Source organism: Poecile atricapillus, chromosome 2 (assembly GCF_030490865.1).
Source record: "Poecile atricapillus isolate bPoeAtr1 chromosome 2, bPoeAtr1.hap1, whole genome shotgun sequence".
Lineage (NCBI taxonomy): Eukaryota > Metazoa > Chordata > Aves > Passeriformes > Paridae > Poecile > Poecile atricapillus.
Window position 1 is genome coordinate 122,751,004 of NC_081250.1, and position 21,324 is coordinate 122,772,327.

General features: G+C 36.2%; 1 protein-coding gene across 2 annotated transcripts in view; it reads left to right on the plus strand.

Annotated features, from left to right (window-relative positions):
- The window catches only part of CRISPLD1 (cysteine rich secretory protein LCCL domain containing 1), a 38,545-nt gene that overhangs the window by 2,277 nt on the left and 14,944 nt on the right, over window positions 1-21,324 (plus strand). For both annotated transcript variants that reach the window (XM_058833612.1, XM_058833613.1), the window contains 6 exons: window positions 16,950-17,068; window positions 17,201-17,333; window positions 18,790-18,905; window positions 19,805-19,905; window positions 20,982-21,161; window positions 21,254-21,314. In XM_058833612.1, coding sequence (XP_058689595.1) covers window positions 16,950-17,068; window positions 17,201-17,333; window positions 18,790-18,905; window positions 19,805-19,905; window positions 20,982-21,161; window positions 21,254-21,314 — 710 coding nt within the window. The remainder of the gene's footprint in view (window positions 1-16,949; window positions 17,069-17,200; window positions 17,334-18,789; window positions 18,906-19,804; window positions 19,906-20,981; window positions 21,162-21,253; window positions 21,315-21,324) is intronic.

The following is a 21,324-nucleotide window of genomic DNA, read 5'->3' on the forward strand; positions in this document are numbered from 1 at the left end:
AAAAGTTTATATTAACACATTTCCAGATCAAAATATCTTTCCTAGACTGGAATGGTTTCAACTCTTTCAGGTTGGATATTTGGTTGAACTGAGCATGTATATGTCCTGGAAAAATCATGCTTGCTTAAACCATCAGTAGAATCATAGGATGGTTTAGGTTGGAGGGGACCTTTACAGGTTCTCTAGTCCGCCCCCATTACAGGCAGTTTAACTTAAGTTTACCTCTACGAGTGTCACTGTATTATACTTATATAATTGTAATATATATTATAGACTAAGAGCTATCAGAAAATTAGTTCGTGGAATCACAGGATATGTTGCCACATATCATCTCCAAACAAAGGCATAATAATACCTGAAACCCCTTTAACCTGTTCAGTTACAATTGTCTGCAGTATTTGTAAATTTTGTTTTCTCTTGTGACTTTTTCAGACCTTGTTATAATAGAGGTTAACATTTTGTTCCCAGTCACTCAGGTTGATTTTTTTTCTGGAAAGCTCAAGAACAAGCTATTAAGTCTTTTTGTAAAAGAAGAATTAGGAAAACTGTTGCTTTCCTATGTTAAAATACTGCAAGCCTTTTTCTTGAGATTCTGTGAAAGTGTAGCTGATTTGTAGTTATGTGCCTTTTTCCATTCCTAATGCCATACTACATTTGCCTGTCTTATATACCTTGGAAAGGAGAATTTGGATATATTCACAGAAGTAAGGTTTTTAACAGCTATATTCAAAGATTCCTCCAGCACTGCACACACTTGGGCTTAGACTCTGTGTTAGGTCTACATCTGGAACAAGTTTTTTTGGTTTTGTTGTTTTTTCTGTGCTCTCCAATGGTGCCTGAGCCAGAGAGTACAAGTAGCATGGAAAAACAATTACCCAATTTTAACATCAAGGATGTTACTCAGAACGGGGCAGCAGCTTTCAAGGGGGTGGGATTCAATTTGGCATAATACCCAAGGGAACGAGGGATTAGGATAGGCAAGGGTTTGAGACCTGTGAAGGCAAAGGTAAAGTGTGTGGTCAGAGAGATAGATACCTGTGGAGGGACAGGGACCCATGAGAAGTGTGTGGAGAGAGCCTGAGTGGTCAAGAAGGTGTTGAGAAATCGTTGTGATGCAGAGAAAGAACATTTGAATAATAAAAGTGTTTAAGCTAAGACCAGTGGCTGTGATTTGGATCAGAAGTTTATGGTAGGAGTTTAAGAGCACAGAAATTTGCTAAGAGTGGCTATTTGAAAAGTCTAAACCTGTTGGTAAGTGGGGAGGAAGATTGTATCTGGAGGAAGCAGGTGGGAGTCAGTATTGGGAATGGAGACAGGAGAGTTTAGAAGCCAATGGGAACTACATGCTGCTTGAACAGAGCAAGGAAAGGACAGGACTTCTGAGTGTATGCACATATATTTTTATGGTACTCTTAGAGATTTTCCTTTCAGTGTCTTACCAAAGATAATTAGCGCTCCAGAAGAGGGAAACCATCCCTCTAAATGCTTGCCTGATGTTTAGCAAGATAGATGAGTGCAGCTGAAATGCTTTTGTCTACTTTTGGTGTGGTTTATTAATATAGACATGCTGGCAAACAGGTCTCCTGCTATTGGCACAGTCATGACCCTGTATTCATGATGAGACTGATCCAAGTACTTAAAGAATCAGATTTTGTTTTTAAAAATGTAATTTCAGTGGTTTTTTCATTCTGAGTCATGACACTGTCTCCCAGCATGGCAGAACCAGATGAGTACCAGTGCTGATAAAAGAACATTGGAATGCATAACTAAGGAATGGGTGGGATGGAGAACCACACTGGGTAGGATCTATTAGCTTTATTAATTACTCACTTACAAAGTCCAGACTTACCTTTGAGATAAGGCCTGCACCATTAGATCTTGGTTCTGTTAAAGACAACCAAAAAACCAACCAAACAACACCAACAACAACAACAAAAAAAACGACCCAAGGAAAGCTAAAAATTTGCATGACTGAGCTGCACACTCTTGCCATATGCTTTGGAAAGCAAACATTACTTGGCTGTCATAGTTCAGAGACCTAAAGTTACAGTGCAGTAAGGTTCACAGTAGCTAGGTCTAATGAACAAAGCGTTCTCATGGTTGTCTGGCTGAACTTACTCGATGAAAAGTTCATCTTCCCAAGTACTGTGGCTCTGGTGGTGAGCAGTAATGGATTCCTAAGATAAGATGATAAGAGTACAGCATGTGAAAAGAGAAACTTCTGCAATGAAGCACTGCAGCTTCCAGCAAACAGCAGTTTAGGGACTTCCTTAATCTGCTGTTCTTTTTCTATCTGATGGAATACTCTCACATGGAATTTTCTTTATGAGTTTGAAAGCTTCTGAGTCCACTTGTATTTTTTAAGTCCATGGCATCAATTTGCAGAGCTCTATAAATTTAATTACACAATGGGTGAAAAAATACATTTGTTTTCCTTTAAACTTGCTCTTCTATTTGTTGCGTTATTTTTCTTTATCATGAGAAATAGGAATTTCCTCAGTGATGACAAGGTTTTCAGCTGAAGAATCCTATTTCCTTTACTTGAAAACTGTTCTATCTGAAAAGCTGTTCCATTTTGCTATGATTCTCTTATTTTCCTTTTAATGCAAAGGGGACAAACCAAACTGTGGATAGTCATGGCATACTGCAAATTGTTATCGTTGTATTTATTTTCTTCACTTCCTAACAGTTTCTAACATTCTTTTACTTTTTGACTTAGTGTCCTACAGCTGACATGTTTTATAGAGCTATTCACAATGACTTCAAGATTTTTCTAATGTGCTAGAGGTCATTTACTACACTACTGTGTATGTAGACTTGGCTGTTATCTCCAGCGATGTTCTTATTACTTTGTAGTCATTCACAGTGAATGCTATAAATAATTTTGTCTTCCAATCACTTAGCATTAATGAGTCTCCTGTCTTTATATTTTACTTTTCCTATCCGGTTTTCACCTATCTTAAATAGTGAATACTATACTATGTTATCTTTTCTTGGGCTGTTGTGGAGAAGGTATGCTGCAGAGACCATGAATGCATCTTGCGGGGAATCTGAAAAATTATTTTGTATTCTTAGATCCCTTTAAAGTCATTTATCACTTCTTTCTTTACCTTATGATAGCTTGATTTTGTTTTTTTTGTTTGTTAATTTTTAAGTAACTTAGGGACTCTGTGGAAAACTTAACTGCGCTTAACCCTCTTCCACATGTTGACACTTTCAAGGTGTAATATATGGAGGATTAATTATCTGTATATTTCATTTTTTTTTAGCTTACCCTATAAAGTCATCCCACTGGAAGTCAGTTTTAAGTCTGTGGTTTCTCAGGATCTTTCGAAGCTTTTAAAAATAGTTTTGACCATGTGCTGGTTTTTGTTAATGCAGTAACAAGAGAAATAGTGTACTGCACAGTAATTAGAAGTTCATTTAGCAAGTTCTTCTGTGTTCTTGAAGGATATTGTTTGGTCCTGGCAATTTGATACTGTCAGTATTTTCAGTTTTGGCTATTGTTTCTTAAGGCTGATTTGGATCCTCCACCTCATCTTCTGTCTCTTTTCCTGTATGGAAGGATTCTGGTGTGAGAACGTGCATAAGCTCCTCTGTAGGAAACAGTATTACAAAAATTCATTAAACTCCTCTGCAGTGGCCTTACACAACCTTATGACTGCATGTTAGATCATTCTTTCCTAGACCTCCTCGTTCAAAGCTGAGAGAGTTTTTGGGCTGTTGACTTAAACAGAAAAAGAAAAATCTTTTTCTGAGGTTATGATGAACAGTGTGTTATGAAAATGCATGGCAAATGCATGTTGTGTATTTTTTTTATCTGGATTGCTTCCTTTTAAAGAAAGATGCAAGGAGCATTTCCTTTTTGCTGCGCACATGAATTTAACAGCACTGGAAAGAGAGGAGAGAGGAATGAGCTTTCCCTGCTCCCCTTCTAAAGCACCTGAACAGAGCTTAGAGCATTGTGTGAACAGTCATGTTTTCAGCATGTCTCCCCCAGGCTGTTGGCACCAGTGTGGCCTTCATGCCCTGTATGCACTTGGGGCACATCCGTATGGAACAGACATGTGAGCGGGTACCGGGACCTGCAGCCAGGAGCTGTGGGCACTGCTCACTGACCAGGGCAGGGGGCTGAGGCTCTGCTGCTCTGCAGCTGCCCAGCTCTCCTTGCCTGGTCCTCTGCTGTGCTGGAGCTGCCTCTGCCTGCCCAGCCCCTCTTGCCAATCCTTTAAGGAAAATATGGCAACCATCATGCTTTTTTTATACACTCGTCAATGGTTTGCTGTGGATTCATGTTATTCTCTTATTCAGTTAGGGTTTTTCTGCATATTAATAAATTCTTACTAGATTTTAAAGGCTTAATAAAACTTGAAAAATCTTGTGAACTTCTAAGTTTTTTTGTTTTTGTTTTTGTTTTTGTTTTTTTTTTGAATGAACAGAAATTGAATTGCAAACTTTTTTCCTAATAATTTCATTGGTAACATTGCACCCTAGTAAATCTCAATATATTAATGAAAACTCATTTTCTTCATGATTATTGCAGTCAAGACTTTAAAAATCTTCGTTATTATCTGGATAGTGGAAGTTGTTTATTCCTCTATATTTCAAAGAGTTGTAGTTTGCAAAATAGAATGGTTAACCAAGAAGAATATTCACAAAAGTAATTTTATTTAATGAATTTATAATGCACTCTACCTTGAACTTTTCTTTTAGTATTTGTTCCTTGATTTCATACATATTTTCCCAAACAAATAAGTCAAATGATTCATGTGAGATCTTCATTCCATGCATGTGCCTTTGCTGTACTAAAGAGAATTCAGGTTTCAGCTTGATAGATTGCAGAGCATTTCAACCTGGTATTTCTTGGCCCCAAGCCATGTACTGCATTTTATAATTACTGAAATTGGAGACACCGCTGTCTTCTAGGGCAAGGAAGTCTTTGCTTATTTCGTTATCTCTAGTCTTTTGGCCAGATCCTGCCAATAAATACCAGGGATGTCATTGCAAAGCCCATAACTTTCTTCTGTAAAGTTTTACATTGGAAAACTTGTGAGGAAAACACAGAGTTCTAGAGGTGCTTTTAAAACAGTTCAGATTTGAACATTTATTTGGTATAATTGTGTGGTTCTTCAGGAAAATTCTGGATGTGTATCTGGCAGCAGTATTGGACCCATATTTTGTTCACAGAGGGGGGAAAAATATTTTTTTTTCTTAGTTTGTTATAATTTTGGTATAATACCTCTGAAGGTCTTAGTTTGAAAACCTTAATAGTGATGTGTTGAAAGTGCTGACACCATATAATTCCTTTCAAAACCATGACTAATTCAAAAATTCTGTGAAGGGCCTTATATTCTGGGAGGCTTGAAGATTTGCCTCTCCATTTCCGTAGCTTCAGGAAGACTTCAAAAGAAAAAAGTTAAGAAATATTGCTTATTTAGATTTTTTTAAATTTTCCTGTGGGCAGTCTTCTGTTATAGTTATATAGAAACCATTGGACTTTGGATTATATGAACCCAGTAGTGGATAGAGCTCTTGCATGATAATAAAAGGTTATTTATGGCATCATAGGGACTGAATAGGTATCAAAATAAATTTTATTGCTGTTTTGTGATGCATTTGGGTTCCATGGTCAGTTCAAGTCAGGGAGTAGCAGCTCCTCTGTATGTGTATCTTTAAGTTCCCAGCTGAGATTTTTTTTATTTTTGTAGTATTCCTAGGAGAATTGAAACAGCATTAGGAAACATAAAGGAAGACCTTGTAGTGGACATACATGTTTTGGTGAATTCTTCTGTTCTGACATGCCCTGTTAAATTTCTTAGACCTTTCTGACAAAATATTTTGATGTCTCTGTTTAGTGTATCTTACCCATCTTGGCAAAACTCTTTAGGGATGCTTGATTAAAAACAATTCTTATTCCTTTTGAGCAGAGGGCTTTGGTTTGTGGAATTCCCTAAGTGGCTGAAGAGCACTTTTGGGTGCCAAGAACAGAGCAGCTCTATTCAGAGTGAACCTGCCTGCTTTCCCTCTGGTTTTCCACTTTTCTGCTTCACTTCAAAGATTGGTAGAAGTTCTTCAGCTTCTTTGCCTGTGCTCAAAGGCTACTGACTCTGCATCAAAGAGCACAGTGACGTTGACTTATCCTCTTATTCTCCCTGGCAGTTTTAGCAAAGGATTGTGCAATGTGAAGTGGCCAAGAAAAAAAGTGGCATGACTTCTATTGATGTAATGCCAACAACAACTAAGCAACTCCAAGTAAAGAAACTGAAAGTGGAAAGCAGCAAAAAGGCTCACTGTCTCAAAGTTTAAGGGAGCCTTCCCAAAATAAAATAATTAGCAACACAGGATAGGCACTGTTCATCTTTTATTTTTTCTGTCAGAGAACTCCTTTGTCCCCAAATTAAAGAAGATCATTATTTTTTATAATCTATATTATATATTAAAATATTAATCAGTCATAGCAGAATCTAAGCTTAAGTAAAAATATGAACAGAACACATAAAAAAAATCAATGAGATTTATAAAAGTAACTCCCTGTTGCCTGTCATCTTCATGATATTTGCCTTGGAATCTTCCTCAACTAATTTTTTTCTTTTTAAGTGAGAAAAAAACCCCAACTTTTTTCTTAACATAATTTCATTGAAATGCTAGATATGAAGTTATCCTGTTCTATGTCAATATAATCAGTTTTAAATTTGGCATCAGTGACCACGATAGAAAAAGGATGATTCATTCAAAAGATATCCTCTGATAATACCAAGATGGATAAATTTCACCTTATTATGGAAGAAGATCAGAGATTCTTAAAATGAGGCTGTTAAATCCAGAATTTGTCTGCCTGATACATATCACAGTAGATTTTTCCTGAATTTCCTGTTGGTCAGGGATTCCTTTAATACATTTTCCAATGTTTTTTTAAAGATTTTATATGAAAATATTTCTTGACAGTAGTGCCAGGTCACGTCATATGATAAATGGATGCTTTCTGGCAGTAAGTTAAATTCACTTATGTCAAAACACAGTGGTCATCTTTTAAAAGCATTTACTTTAACACGTATGTGAGATACCATGGCTAATTCCTGTTCAAAGTCCAGGAAATTCTGTAACATCTCTAAAGCTGTTGTATGAAAGCAATCAGTTACAGTGAGTTTAACGTGGTAATTACTACTAGTATTTGAGGTAAGGACCTGTGCTCTGGTCAGTTTGTGATTAGCTATAAATATTCATGAATACTATTTTCAATGAATGCGTGCAATTCATAATTTGACAATGGACAAACTAGAGAAGTCAAGATCACCTTTCATGCTGTTGCTTCTCTTTCATTCCTGTTAGAATATAGAAGTAAATAGATGATTTTTTAGTCATATTCTAATAGACAGTCTTAATGCACTGCTTTTAAAAAGTAGCAAAGTAAATGCAGTGTTTCAGATCACCTTGGAAAGCTGAATATTCCAGCAAGGTTTTTTAACATGCTTAAAGTACACAGAGTATTAAATGTGATTACTCATGTCTGATGGTTCCTATTCCTGGTTTTACTTCTTCAACACAAAAAGCTCAAACACATGAAGCTGTAATAAGGAGATACTTCTAAATATTGGTGCAATTTTTTCAGTGTTTGGGAACAATATTTTTGGCATTATACCACTTTCCTGTTTCCAGGCAAAAGCCACAGTTTTCCTGCTTTTTACTCTTTTCCAAGAGAGTAGCTGAAACCTCAAGGTCTATTCAGGGATCTCTGCCCGGTTTAAAGCTCTATAAACTCCAGTCTGCCACATGGTAGCATGTAAGTTCCTTACCATTTCACTTCTAGCCAGGTAGTAGTTTTCCAGCAGAAAATGCCTGTCTTAACTTTCTTGGTAGAGGAAAGCTTTAGCTATTCTTTCTTTGTGCTTAAAGAATGTATGGGTACCAGTTAGTATTGTTGGGTGTTTTATTTTCAAAGGAATTTTGCCTGGTGTTGCAGTACTCGAGTTTTTGTGGTCACTGCTGCATAAGGGATCTCAGGCTGTGGGGAGGCCACATTTTTTTCTGACTTAAATGACTGGAGGTAAGCATCTCAGCTGAGTGCAAGTTATTTACTTTTCAGATGTGCTAATTATCATTAGTTTTCATGGACTTCCTTCAGTTTCTTTGATGAAATTGCCTTACTGAAGCATGAATGAAAGACAAGCTAATGAAAATTGCCAATGCCTGTAAATCAAGAAGAGATCATGTCAAATCAATCCTTTTTATTTTTTAATGACCCAGTAATTTAGGGAAGTATTAGGTGCCATATTTTGGCTGGAAAGTTCTTGATACTCTCTACCCTAGTGTTTTTGTGAGAGAAAATTGACAGAACCTCCTTTTAAACAGGTGGAAGATTGCAGGTGTTGGAGCCTCTTTGGTTTTGGTTAAACAATTCTGACTTGTGTCAGCAAAGAGTACACCTGAAAACTTCAGTATGTATATATATATATATATATATATATATATATGTATATAATGTGGGCACAGGATGGGGTTTTTTTAAAGAACATGATCAAAATTAGAACTTGAGAAGTAGAAGTAATGGCCAGGGATCAACATGATGAAACTTAACTGCAAGGTATGGAATGAGGAAGAAATTAAATAGGTGAAATACAATGGATAAAATGTAGAGGTAAAACTGCAATATAAAGATGCAGGAGTTGCACTGACTTAAAAAATAATATGTGGCACCAATCTGTAAAAGGAGTTGTGTGTGAAACAGATGAGAACTTACTTGAAATGCAAATGTCCATTTTTGGTAATTTTAAAAAAAATGGTCTACCCATTCTAGAAAGTATGAAAGAGATTAATAAGATTGATTATCAAGACAGAATATGTGATTTATGAGATGATTCAAGGAATGAAACAGCTTAATTTGGTTAATCTGGGAAATAAATAAAGGCAGTTTCAGGAAAGAGAGATTTCTTTTTATGTGACAATAAAACATCAGCTAGTATTGCAGGGCAGGAGGTTTAGGTTGCATATCGAGGGGATCCTCTTTACTCTTACAATCATAAAATCCAGAAGAAAATGAAAGTAAATAGGTTTTCTGAAAATACTGTTACTATTTTAAATTATAAAAATGTGGATAATACACATATATTTGCCTCAGTGGAAAAGGCTAGACTACAGTCAGGATCAGCCTCTGGAAGTAATTTTTAACTGTACCTTTCTGTTTCTCTGTGTTGGTACCATGCTGGTGTTTTCTAGTTTTCAGCTGTATTTCTGTCAAATTTGCTCATGGCATTTCTCATTCTATGTTTCAACTTTCCGTTTTTTTCCTTCTCAGTGTCATTAGTCTTAATACAGTGGATTCTTTTAAAAAGTAAATAAATACCCATACTGTACCGTGGTATTTACTTTACCATGCTTTCCCTATATTTAGAATGTATACAGCAATGAGGTATTTATACTATGCCATGGTAAATGTTTACTTTCAGTGGTGCCCACTGTACTTACTTTTCCATCTTTGCTGAGCTTAAATTTTAGCTCTTCTTTAATTTCCATATAGTCCCAGTCCATATGATTTTTTCTCCTTTCCAACATATGTGAAAATATCTCCAATTAAAATGTTACCTCTGTTGAGGTGTTTTTTGTTGTTTTTTTAAATTGCTTTTACTGGAAAATGTTTTTTGAGCTAGTGGCCTTTGCAGTTCTGTTGCAATACCTTTTGGTGTAATAGATGGACTCATGCTGGTGTGGCTTGGATGAGAATGCAGATTTTTGATTTAACACTTGCTCAACACAAATGGTGAGATTTATCTCACAAGACTGTTGATGTCTGTGGTGTAGATGTCTGCATTTAGCCAACCTCCTTTAATTAATACAGAAAAATGAGAATCTCCAACACACAGTTTTTCTCAGTTAAAGGTGGGTGGCTAAAATTATCTCCCTCTATAGATGCCTATTTGTCTATATAACTGCAGAAGTTATTTAGATAATTCGCTCAGATATAGCTATCTGCTTTGAAGCTGTTTAAATTCAGGTGAGGTTAATCCCACCCCATTGATGTTGATTGCTGTTGATGAATTTTAATTTAAGATGTTGTAGCCTCACTGAAACAGCAGCTCCTCCAATAAGCAGAACATTGGTTTAGGTCTACACTCTACCTGAACCCCGTGTTGACAGAGGTTAAATTCCAAAATTTGTCTGTAAAGCTAAACTGGCATTAGTTTTGGTTTGTTTTAGTGTGATAATTTGTAAACCAGAATCAGGCAGAGGATTCGTATTGTCTGCAATATCCCTGCTGCAGAATGCAGTGCAGTCTTCTGGGATAGAGGAAGAGTCAGCAGCTGGAGGCAGTAACTGCTGCTACCGTTCAGTTTAACCTGCTCAGCTGGGTTTTGGCTTCAGCCAGGGTAGTGTTTGAGAACATTTGTGAACACTGAGAGTGCCGTGTCTGTGTGTCTTTGATGGTGCACTAGTTTTAACGGGATACTGATGAAAGAAATGTCCGTGTTGACAAGTGCTGTGGTGCCATTCAGATTTGTAGAGCAAAATAATTGATGCTGAGAACCTGACATTCATACTAATTCCATTTCAGGGTTTGTGTTTTTTTTATGCTGTGTCTTTCTGTGTGGAATGAATATCCATGAACAACTTCAAAGTGCACTCTAGCAGTGTTCTGCAAAACAAAAGGAATAGTTTCAAGGAGGATCATACCACTGAGCAGCTTGTGATATTTTTGATGTGTGCCTTGTCTCAGTGCAGAAAGCCAACTCTGATGGTACCATTTCCAAAAGATAGATCTTATGTAGTTTTCTGAAAATGGGAGCTATACTTTTTCTTGATAAACAAGTTGAATTACCTTGCATGTAGTACCAAATGATTCCCAGTCAAAGTGCTTGTCAGACCTGGGAATCAGCTGCCTTGTTGCACTTTCATCTTCTTGTGCTCGCTTCAATACCCTGTATTTACCAAGAAAATATGATAGAGCAAAGTCATTGAAACCTGGTCACATCAGAGCATGGATGAGGAAACTAATGGATGAGAAATCAGGAGCTATGCACACCTATATTTCAAAAAACTATAGTCTTCCTTTTTATTTAATTTCCAATATTTTTAAGTAAAGGTGTTTGAAGATTTAATTCATCCTTTGGCAAACAAAAAGAACCTTGCCTACAGCTATGCAGAGATTTCTTTTCAACTTTACCATTTCTTTCAAAGAGTTGTTTTAAAAGTGTCCTTAGTTTAAATCTGTAAAATACCAACTTTTTCTGAATAGTGTGGAAGAACTTATTGAATTAAGCTTAAAGCTCAATATATATTTCAATAGTCAGATTTTAATATCACTAATGACTTTGTGGTTAAAATTTGAGAAATGCTTAGTTCTGGTAGGATGTAAAATAAATAGGTTGCTGTGACTCTTCATATTCTTCCATTTTTATTCTGGCTTCCTTTAAAATGCCTAGCATTTTGGCGTTTTAAAGATCACTAATTAATTTTGTATTTGTTTGAAGTTCTTCATTGTCTTATTTGATCTGAATGAACATGAAAACTTAGGTGTTTATCTTTCTTTGTATATGGAGATGCTTTCATTGTTTGAAGCACAAAAATTGCTATTAGTGAAACAAGGGAATGCTATTAAAAGCACAAGAATAAAATTCCTGTTGCAGTAAAGGTGTATGTTTTAAATACTTAGGCAGATTATTGTACATGTTTGTTTCATTTAGCCTGCTTTGTGAGTGAAATGCATTATATTTAGAAATAATCTGACACCATTAGTATGAAAAAGCTTTAAAATAAACAGTCTTTTATCCTGTGTAGTAAGATGCACAGTTTTTCTTCATATAACTTCAATTAGAATAATTAGTTCAGGAGAGAAATTTGGATCTCTTGTTTTAGTTACTGAAAGAGAAGAAAAAAATTCAAGGTGTTATCAAAAATGTAAAGCAGCTTCTTCCTGTTCTTGATCTCATCTCTGAAGCAATGATTAGGCATGTTGATAATTTAGTAGAAAATCTTCTGAATTCTTCAAATTCCACCTACATGTAGACTTGGCCTTTAAAAATACCTTTAAGCCAATTTTCTTGAAATAAGCTGTGATATGGCATTGCAATCTTACAGATTTCTTGTACAAGTTTTTCATTTATATTTAGAAATTTCACACATATTCATGTTACTAGCACCTGTGTATAATTTTTTGCATTACTGGAGTAGTCAGATATAAATTGAAGATCATTTTCCTCGTGGTTGCACCAGGGATTGTGATACCATTTACAGAATCACAGCGTGGGTCAGGTTGGAAAGGACGACACTGGGTCATCTGGTCCAGCCTCCCTGCTCAAGCAGGGTCATCCTAGAGCACATGGCACAAAATAGCATCCAGATGATTGTTGAATATCTCCAATGAAGGGGACTGTGCAACTTCTCTTGCCTATCTGTTCCAATGTTCAGTCATCCACACAGGAAAGTTCTTCCTCATGTTCAGGTGCAACTTCCAGTGCATCAGTTTCTGCCCATTGTCTCTTGTCCTGAGACTACCCAGAAGAGCTTGGCTCCAGTCTCTTGGCACCCTCGAACCTGGGGTCATTGTTCCCAGGTAATCTGCATTTGCCTTTCCTGAATTTCAGTGGTTCTTCTCTCCACCCTGTCTAAGCCCTTCTGAAGGGCTGCACAGCTCTCTGGGGTATTGCCCACTGCTCTCAGCTTTGTGTCTTCAATGAACCTCCTGAGAAGACATCTGCCCCTTCATCCCACTAATTGATTAAAAAAAAAACAGTATTGGGTCCACTATTAAATATTGGGGGACACTGTGTGTGACGAGCCTCTATCTAGACCCTGTGCCACTGATTACAACCCTTTGGGATCTGCTGTTCAGCCAGGTCTCAGCCCACTTCACTGTTCACTCATCCAGTCCACAGTTTCTGAGTTGGCCTATGGGGATGTTGTGCAAGACAGTGCTAAGAACCTTGCTGAAGTCAAGGTAGATGATATCTACTGCTCTCCCCTCATACCTGGTAGTTAGCTTATCATAGTGGGAAATCAGGTTGGTGAAGCATGATTTACCTTTAGAGAATCTGTGCTTACTATGCCTGATTGCCTTGTCCCTCACACTGGTAGAGATGGCCTCCAGAATGGGGTGCTCCATTGCCTTTCAAGGGATTGAGGTGAGGCTGACTCTGATAATTTCCTGGGTCCTCATTCTTGTGTTTTTTGAAGACTGGGGTGACGTGATTTTTTGCAGTCCTCAAGCACCACTCTGATGTCCACAAGCTTTCAGACATGATTGTGAGCAGCCTCACTGTTGTGTCTGCCAGGTCTCTCAGCACTTGTCAATGCATCCTGGTAGGGCCCATAGACTTGTTGATGTTAAGTTTGGCTAGATGTTCTCCAGCCCAGTCCTCCTTGACAGAGGGAAAGTCTTGATTCTGTTACTCTGGTCTCCTAGGTCAGAGATCCCTGGTCTTGTCAGTGAAGCCCTTCTCTGGGTCCTGCTACCAGGGCCCCCCTCCATCTAGTAACAGTTATTGATATATTTGAATAAGTCCTTCGTTTTGTGCTTGTTGTCCTTGACCACATTCTTGAAGGGCCTTGGCATTCCTTCTCTCATTTTTGTTTACTCTGGCAACCTCTCTATATTCTTTCCAAGTGGCCTGGCCCTGTTTCCATCTCCTGTGTATTTCCTGGCTATGGCTGAGTAATAACAGGAGCTCTTTATTCATCCACACAGGTCTCTTGCCCCTTTTGCCTGTTTTCTTGCTCATCAGGATGCCTCATCCTTGAGCCTGGAAAATCATCCTTGGTCCTTGAATATTGTTTCCCTCTTTTTATTGAAGGTCATTATAGACATCCTGGAGATAGGGACGCCTTTTCATTTCTACATGAATTTGATTTGTGATTTATGGCTTCTGTCTTGGTAGGTCTTGGAGACACAAGTAACTGGGTCTTCTAGCACTTTTATCTCTTTTTCGTCTGTTGGGTGTAGGAGATTAGTGATGCTTTATTCACATTTTTTTCTTTGAAGCCTCTGATAATCAAGAAAGTGACTCTAATCTCTAGAAAATTCTTTGGAACTGGGACATTTGGACATTCTTCCAGAATGTTTTATAAAATTTATGTTCCTTAGTAGAGTTTGTTGTTTTGTTGTTTTTTTTTAAATTAACTTCTACTGAATACATTTCAAGAAGTGGAGGTTTTGATGAGAAAATAAGCCCATTGAACAATAAGCACTGCACTTAAGGAGTTTTTTTTCTCTATAGTGCAGTTTACACTTGACTGATTTTTTTACACCTGAATATGTAACACTTTTGATATTTATTCCATCACAAGTGATTAAAATGAGAAAGAAATTAAGTTGTGTCTTGGTAATCAGAAATGAAGCTGCTTCAAGGAAAGTGCATTATGATGAGGTCTAGAAAGAGGGAAGTGTGCTTATCTGGCTAGGTAAAGTAAAGGGAGTAAAGACAATATTTTATGTGGGTTTGAAGGCAGGGAAACAGTTAAAGAAGACACAATTTTTTTTGAAGACCATATCCAATTTCAACAGTACTTAGAGTGTGGGTGTTCATCTGTTGGGAGGATTAATGATGAGTTTAAGTTTTTCATCAAAAAGCTGTTCTTTCAGAGTTCTGGATGGCTCTGTCATGCACAGCTTTCATCACTCTTTAAAGAAAATTTTGTTAAAGGTAACTGTTTCACAAGATTGAAGAGCTGATTTAAGCAGCTACTGATTGCCTAGCTCTAAACATAAAAAATCCCCCAGTATTCTTATTTCAGTTAAAATAGCTGCATAAAATATTTTTAAATTGGTGAGGTGAGAAAAATAGAACAATAGTACAATTCCTTTAACCATGACTTCTGTTTTAAGAGTGGAAAATGTAGGGGGATGCCTTACAAGAGATTATTTTCTGACTTTCTGAAGGTCATAAGAGCGATAAGAAATTGTAGCTAGCCTTGGAGGTAGGAAGTTCTAAAACTGAGCAAGTGCTGAAATTTTGTTCTATCATTAAGTCTAAATTATTCTAAATTTGTGTTATGGAGTCCAGTTGGCAAAACCATTCTTAATGGCAATTATTTGGGAAATATATTAACTTTATGGCTGGCTCATCCTAAGAGCTTAATTTACACATTATAAGATTTTTAGATTACTTAATATCATACAATATATGCAACAAAGACAAATTGTAGTGGCTTTTATATTAAAATATTGTGGTCTGGTGATTTTATGGTAGAAGATGAAGCAACTCTACTACAGCCTATATGAACAAAGTATACATGTGGAGGAAGTGTGTTAATCTTCATGTGTTTTTACAATGGATACAATAGGGAGAAGAACATTTTACAGTGGTGTGACAACTAATGGGAAGAGGAAAAGAATTATACAAACTATCATATAAAACTTCATGATTTAAAATTAGAATATTTTCTTCTGGAGATTACCAAAAACAAAAGTAAATATGGTTTATGACACAGAATTAATGGCCCAGGAGAGTGAATGGAAAATTCATGCAGTTTTCTAAAGTCAGTGGTCTTTATATCTATAGGTGGGTTAAAAGATTTATTCTGTCATTATTATATGTTTGAGTATTTCTGTCATAATAAAGGTTGTATTTTGAGAGTTAAAATATACCCTTTAAATTGTTTACTTGCTGATAATATTAATAATAAGAGACAAAATGCTTTCCAATACATTAGAGACTTCTGAAGAAGAGAAGCAAGAACAGATATTCTAGGATTAAACTGAATGATAATAAAGTCTTTACATAATAATGGTCTTGCATAACCAAGGACATACTTGTTTTTAATGAGTTATCCGATTAATAATTTGAAAACTGCATGTCAAAATCCATAGAAAAATAAATTTTAGCACATGGAATTTGTCTGTTATATTTGTGTAATCTTTGGCTGTGTTGAGGAGTTTTCTACCTTTCATCTGTGCCAAAAATTAGTAGACATGATCTCCAGTGTCTGCATGGGAATTTGGATCTGGAAATATTGAATTACTGTTATTTAAATAGCATAGTCTCACTTTTTGAAATTTGGTCTGAATGTATGATGAAATACTCCAAGTTCCATCAAGATGTGATTGTTTCCTGGAAATATTCTAGTTTCCTAACCTGAGTGTTGGTATTAGAGAGTCAGGAATCTGGAAACTGTTTCTGCAGCTATCAGGAAATTGCAAAAGCCAAGAAAAAATATGGATATTTTTGACTATAGTGGTGGACCACTTTGAGCAAACCCCGGTTTAATGCAGTAAAGACTATGCATTCACAGTATGGTATGACTTTTTTCAAAAAAAGTATGTCTTAATATGCTTTTGAAAAAAAGAATCTTGGATTTGCCTTTCAGCTGCAAGCCTATTCTTCCATCTCCCTTGAAGAATAAGAATTAAGGATAAACAGCAATTCATAAGCTTTTTTTGAACTTCTAAGCATGCCTATTTGCTATCATGGATATCAACCTATCCATAAAATCAATGAACCTTAATCTAGTTCTCATATTTTGTGTTTTAATTGTGTATTATTCCAACAAAAGGTGGTTATAGAAAAGGAAGAGGAAGTCTCATTCATTCCACATAAACTATTAGTTTAGATGAAATAAAGCCTTGTTTGAAAGCAGGTTGGATAATATCCTTTTGGTTAAGAAAAATGCCCATTACTGAAACAATCTCACAAGACAGAAAATGCACTCAATTTAGCTTGGAAAGTTGAACTAAGCCTTTCAGTTTCATATTTGTGCTTTATTCACTGCAGTGTGGCTGCACGTGGTTTCTAAAGGGAATGCTGTGAAGGGATTAAAACTTCTTTTCTCCTGGTGAAAGCATTTTTCTTTTTTATGTAACACAAATGCAGCACACATATTTTAATTCTTACTTTTCGGTCTTCTGCCTCAGTAAAAAAAAACTTCAGAAATTAAAAAAATGGAAATTTTTTTATTTTTAAAAGAATAAAATACACACCAAATATCTCTAAGAGGATTTCCCTTTCTTTTCTTTTAAATTTCAGACATGGGACACAGAACTGGAGAGATCTGCAGAGTCATGGGCTGAAGCCTGTCTGTGGGAGCATGGACCAGCAAGCCTTCTTCCATCAATTGGACAGAATCTGGGGGCACACTGGGGAAGGTAGTTTAAGAAACTGTTTTATAAAATATACAAGATTTTTAAAAACTAACAAAATTAGCTTGTTACTGAAAGGAAAAATGGCAGAAGCTACAACTTTTGAATGATCTAATACACTGCTACTGGCTTTCCTAGGTACAGACCTCCAACATTTCATGTCCAAGCATGGTATGATGAAGTGAGAGATTTCACTTATCCCCATCCTCATGAATGCAATCCATATTGTCCATATAGATGCTCTGGTCCTGTTTGTACACATTACACACAGGTATGTAGGTGTGCTTGGTTTTAATCACCTATGGAAAAGAGTGGCAGAGACTTCCAGCTAGGTTACTGTCTGACACTTAGAGCACACTAAACTCGCAGGAAATACCACAGCACAAAAGCCCAAAAAGGGCTTGTTTAGACTCCATAGTTACAAGCACTGGGTATCAATGATGAGGTAAGGTTGTCATACAAATATTTAGATTTCATCTTCATAAATATCAGCAGGATTGAGGAAAAAGCTCACAAACCCTAGTGTTAAACTGAGTGTTACTACTCAGTGCATTTTGCATAATATGGATAGCCCTTCCCATAGTATATTGAAGAAACAGCTCATTAAAAAAAAAAATTTACTTAGGTGAATTGCTCAGATCAAACAATAGTTTTTAAGACCTTGTTTTAACTTCAGGAAGTTTTTAAAATTACACAGTGATCATTTACTTCATACTTCTGAAATCTGTGTATCTAGCCTGAATTTTTGTTGAGGGGTACCACTCATGATTTCAGTGAATGGGAAATACATGAGCTTCAGATTATACTATGGTCCACATATAATTTTTGATATAATATTGGAAATCTTAAAAAAATACTAATTTTTAAACACTTATTTTCTGTTTACTAGCTTAATTTACAGTCATATTTAATTTTAAAATAAAGTTACCTCTATATTCTTATTTACCGTATCTATAACCTGTAATTGCATTTACTATTACATGCAAGATCAATACATATACACAGTTTTTTGTGGTACTAGTTCTTCACAATACTTATCTCTTTCAACTCTTAAATCTTGCTAGATCTACAAATTTGTCTTACCTTGAAGGAATAGATTTTCAGCACCTGTCATATTTTTATCATTTGAACATCACAGACTTTTTCGTTTTGATGATTTGTAAGATCTGCAAAAAAAGCTGAATAAAGGAGTACAGCCACCTTAGACTGCAGTGTATGAAAGGATATTAATTTAAAATCCATAACTTGGGTCTATTCAGTATATTAGTATTTTTGTTAATGTTTTTATCCTTTGTTACCTCCTTTTACTGCTGAAAAATAATCTGTTGTCTCAGTCCAACCAATCCAAACCCCTCTTGGTCCTTAGGTTGTACTAGGAGCTCCAGCACACAGGACCATAACTTCTAACTCACAATAATCAAGTAATTGTGGTTCCAAGGATCAGTTCTTCAGATCATGTTTTGTAAATGTTTTGAGACACTTTCAAATATATGCTTAGAGCATTTGTATAAAATGAGAGCCATATCTTTTCCATCAAGGTGAAACTTGTCTCTCTAATAAGGGCATAACTGAATGGCTTTTTGACAGTTGTATTTAGGCCACTTCAAGACATTTATAACAGAAGGGAATACGTCACTTTGGTAATTTGAGTTTTGTATATTGGTGATAATTTTGATTTTAAGTTGATCATCTTTGGTTTTCATGTTTTCCTCCTTTCTTTTCCATAGGTTGTTTGGGCTACAAGTAGCAGAATTGGCTGTGCAATTAATTTGTGTCATAACATGAACATCTGGGGGCAGATTTGGCCAAAAGCAGTTTATCTTGTATGCAATTATTCTCCTAAGTAAGTATATTGACACCCAAAAATATCTTGAGGGGGCAAGATACTTTATAATAGTCCAGGAAATAATCTGCAAGGAAATCAGTCTGGATTTTCTGGTTTTTGTACTGTTGTTACAAAATAGAGCATTGTTCCCAAACAGCCTTCAGCTGCACAAATACTCTTGTGAGATTTCTGGTGCTTCAGTTTTCTGGCCTGTGTTTTAGTGCATATACAGCGTCAGAGACCTTTATTATAGTGTGATATTTTTCTGAAAAATAAAGGTATCTCCTCACTGTGACTTAAAGGAATGTGTAACAGGAAGCCCATGGTTAAGATAAAATTTGATAGAATATTTAATCTAGGAGAGAGTGGTGCCTGTTCTCATGAAGTGGAGGAATTTGGTCTTATGCTGCTATGCAAGTCTGAAAAGATCTTACAGCAATTTATGTTAGTTTTTAATTTTTTTGCTTCATGGACTTCTCAGTGAGATCCTGTGTATTTGGTGTAGAATCATAGAATCATTTAGATTGTGAAAGACCATTAAGACCATTGACTCCAGCCAGACACCTAACGCTGGCAAGTTCACCATTAAACCATGTCCTTGAGTTCCACATCTACACACTTTTTAAATACCTCCAGGAATGGTGACTCCACCAATTCCCTGGGCAGCCTGTTCCAGTGCTTGGCAACACTTTCAGTGAAAAATGCTTCCTAGTATCCAATCTCAACCTGCCCTAGCACTACTTCAGGCCATTTCCTCTCATCCTATTGCTTGCAACTTGGAAATATCAGAACAATGTTATGGTCTATGTGCCTGCTGTTTTTCATGATTTATTTCTCAATATATTAAGTGCTGTTTAATATTAATACATTAATACACTCATTGATTAAGGCATTTTTTGCTATTTTTTTCTGTAAAGGGGTAACTGGTGGGGTCATGCACCTTATAAACCCGGCCGTCCCTGTTCTGCATGTCCCCCTAGTTTTGGAGGAGGTTGTAGAGAAAACCTTTGTTATAGAGGTATGTACTATTTCACCATTACAACTATAAACAGGAATAGAAATGTAACTTTTCTTTTGATTTCTTTCCTTATTGTGCTTTAACATAGTGGAATAAAGTATATTATGTTTGTGCCCAAAGACCAGTTAGGCCCTACTTTACTATGATGAATGGGAATATGTGCTTGTGATACGTGGGGCTGAGCTCTGCCAGAGGGAATGGAGTGCGCTGAACTCCTGCTGATAAGTGCTGATTCAAGGGTTTTCAATTTGTTCTCACAAATTTGGAGACTCATTGTGTGCTCTTTATATGTCTCTCTGTAATTACACTGGAAGTCTATGCAGTCATTTGTTTATAGGGAAACATTATCTCAGTGACATGGTCCTGTGGTGTGTGTGAAAAATCAGGAACAAAGCTAGAAGACATTAGTAATTAAAGAAAATGTCAGCTAAGATGATTATTAACTTACAATTTTTGGAATAGCATTGTAGCATTGAAACACAGTGTATTATGAAGCTGCTACTTCTTTTTGTTCTACTCTGTGAACAACTCATTTAGCAATTTTAATTAATAAAGCTGCATGTGTATGCCCAAATAGCTTCCTTATGCTTCTAAGTAAGAAATGTAGATACAGTTATGAGTTTCAGAATTATTTTCACTATATATGAATAGAAGGGTCTCATTTTCATGTGTATGTTACTATGAAATAAGCTTTAATTGCATGATATCTATAAACTTGGTAAAACTTTGCCCATGTGTAACAGAGATTTTCTTTGTCAAATTGGTTTTCTGATGGTATAAAAATACTAAAACAGGAGTGTTAAGAGCAGTTTCGTACTTCAATTGTGCTACATTTGCTGGGAAAAAAAAGTATAACTTTTCTCACTATCACGAACATGCTTGAGATGTTTTATTAATCTTGAGTTCTCCATCTTATGAAGTAGTGGAGAGTTTTCCTTGCTTTCTTCCTTTTGTCCACCGTCTTATGAGAACAAAGCCATTTTACTGAAACATGGTAAGGGATTTACATTCCAAACTGATTTTTTTTTTCTTTTCCTGAGAGACTGTATTTTTTTTTTACCCATTTTCTGACACAGAGGATTCAGAAAGACCTTATTCCCCCCATGAACCAGAAGAGGAAACCAATGAGATTGAACGTCAACGATCCAAAGTCCAGGATGAAACTGTGCAAAGCCGGCCAAGAACTCATCAACCTTCAGCCTCCACAGGCACTGATGATAGTGAGAAAAATGAAGTGATAAGCACGCAGCAAATGTGTAAGGAATTTACCTGATGTGCAAGTGGTCAACAAAATTGAATTATCTAGTATCAAATTCATTGCAGTGAATTTGCTTTTTGCTTGTTTTAGCTCAGATTGTTTCATGTGAAGTAAGGCTAAGAGATCAGTGCAAAGGAACAACTTGCAATAGGTATGGTAAA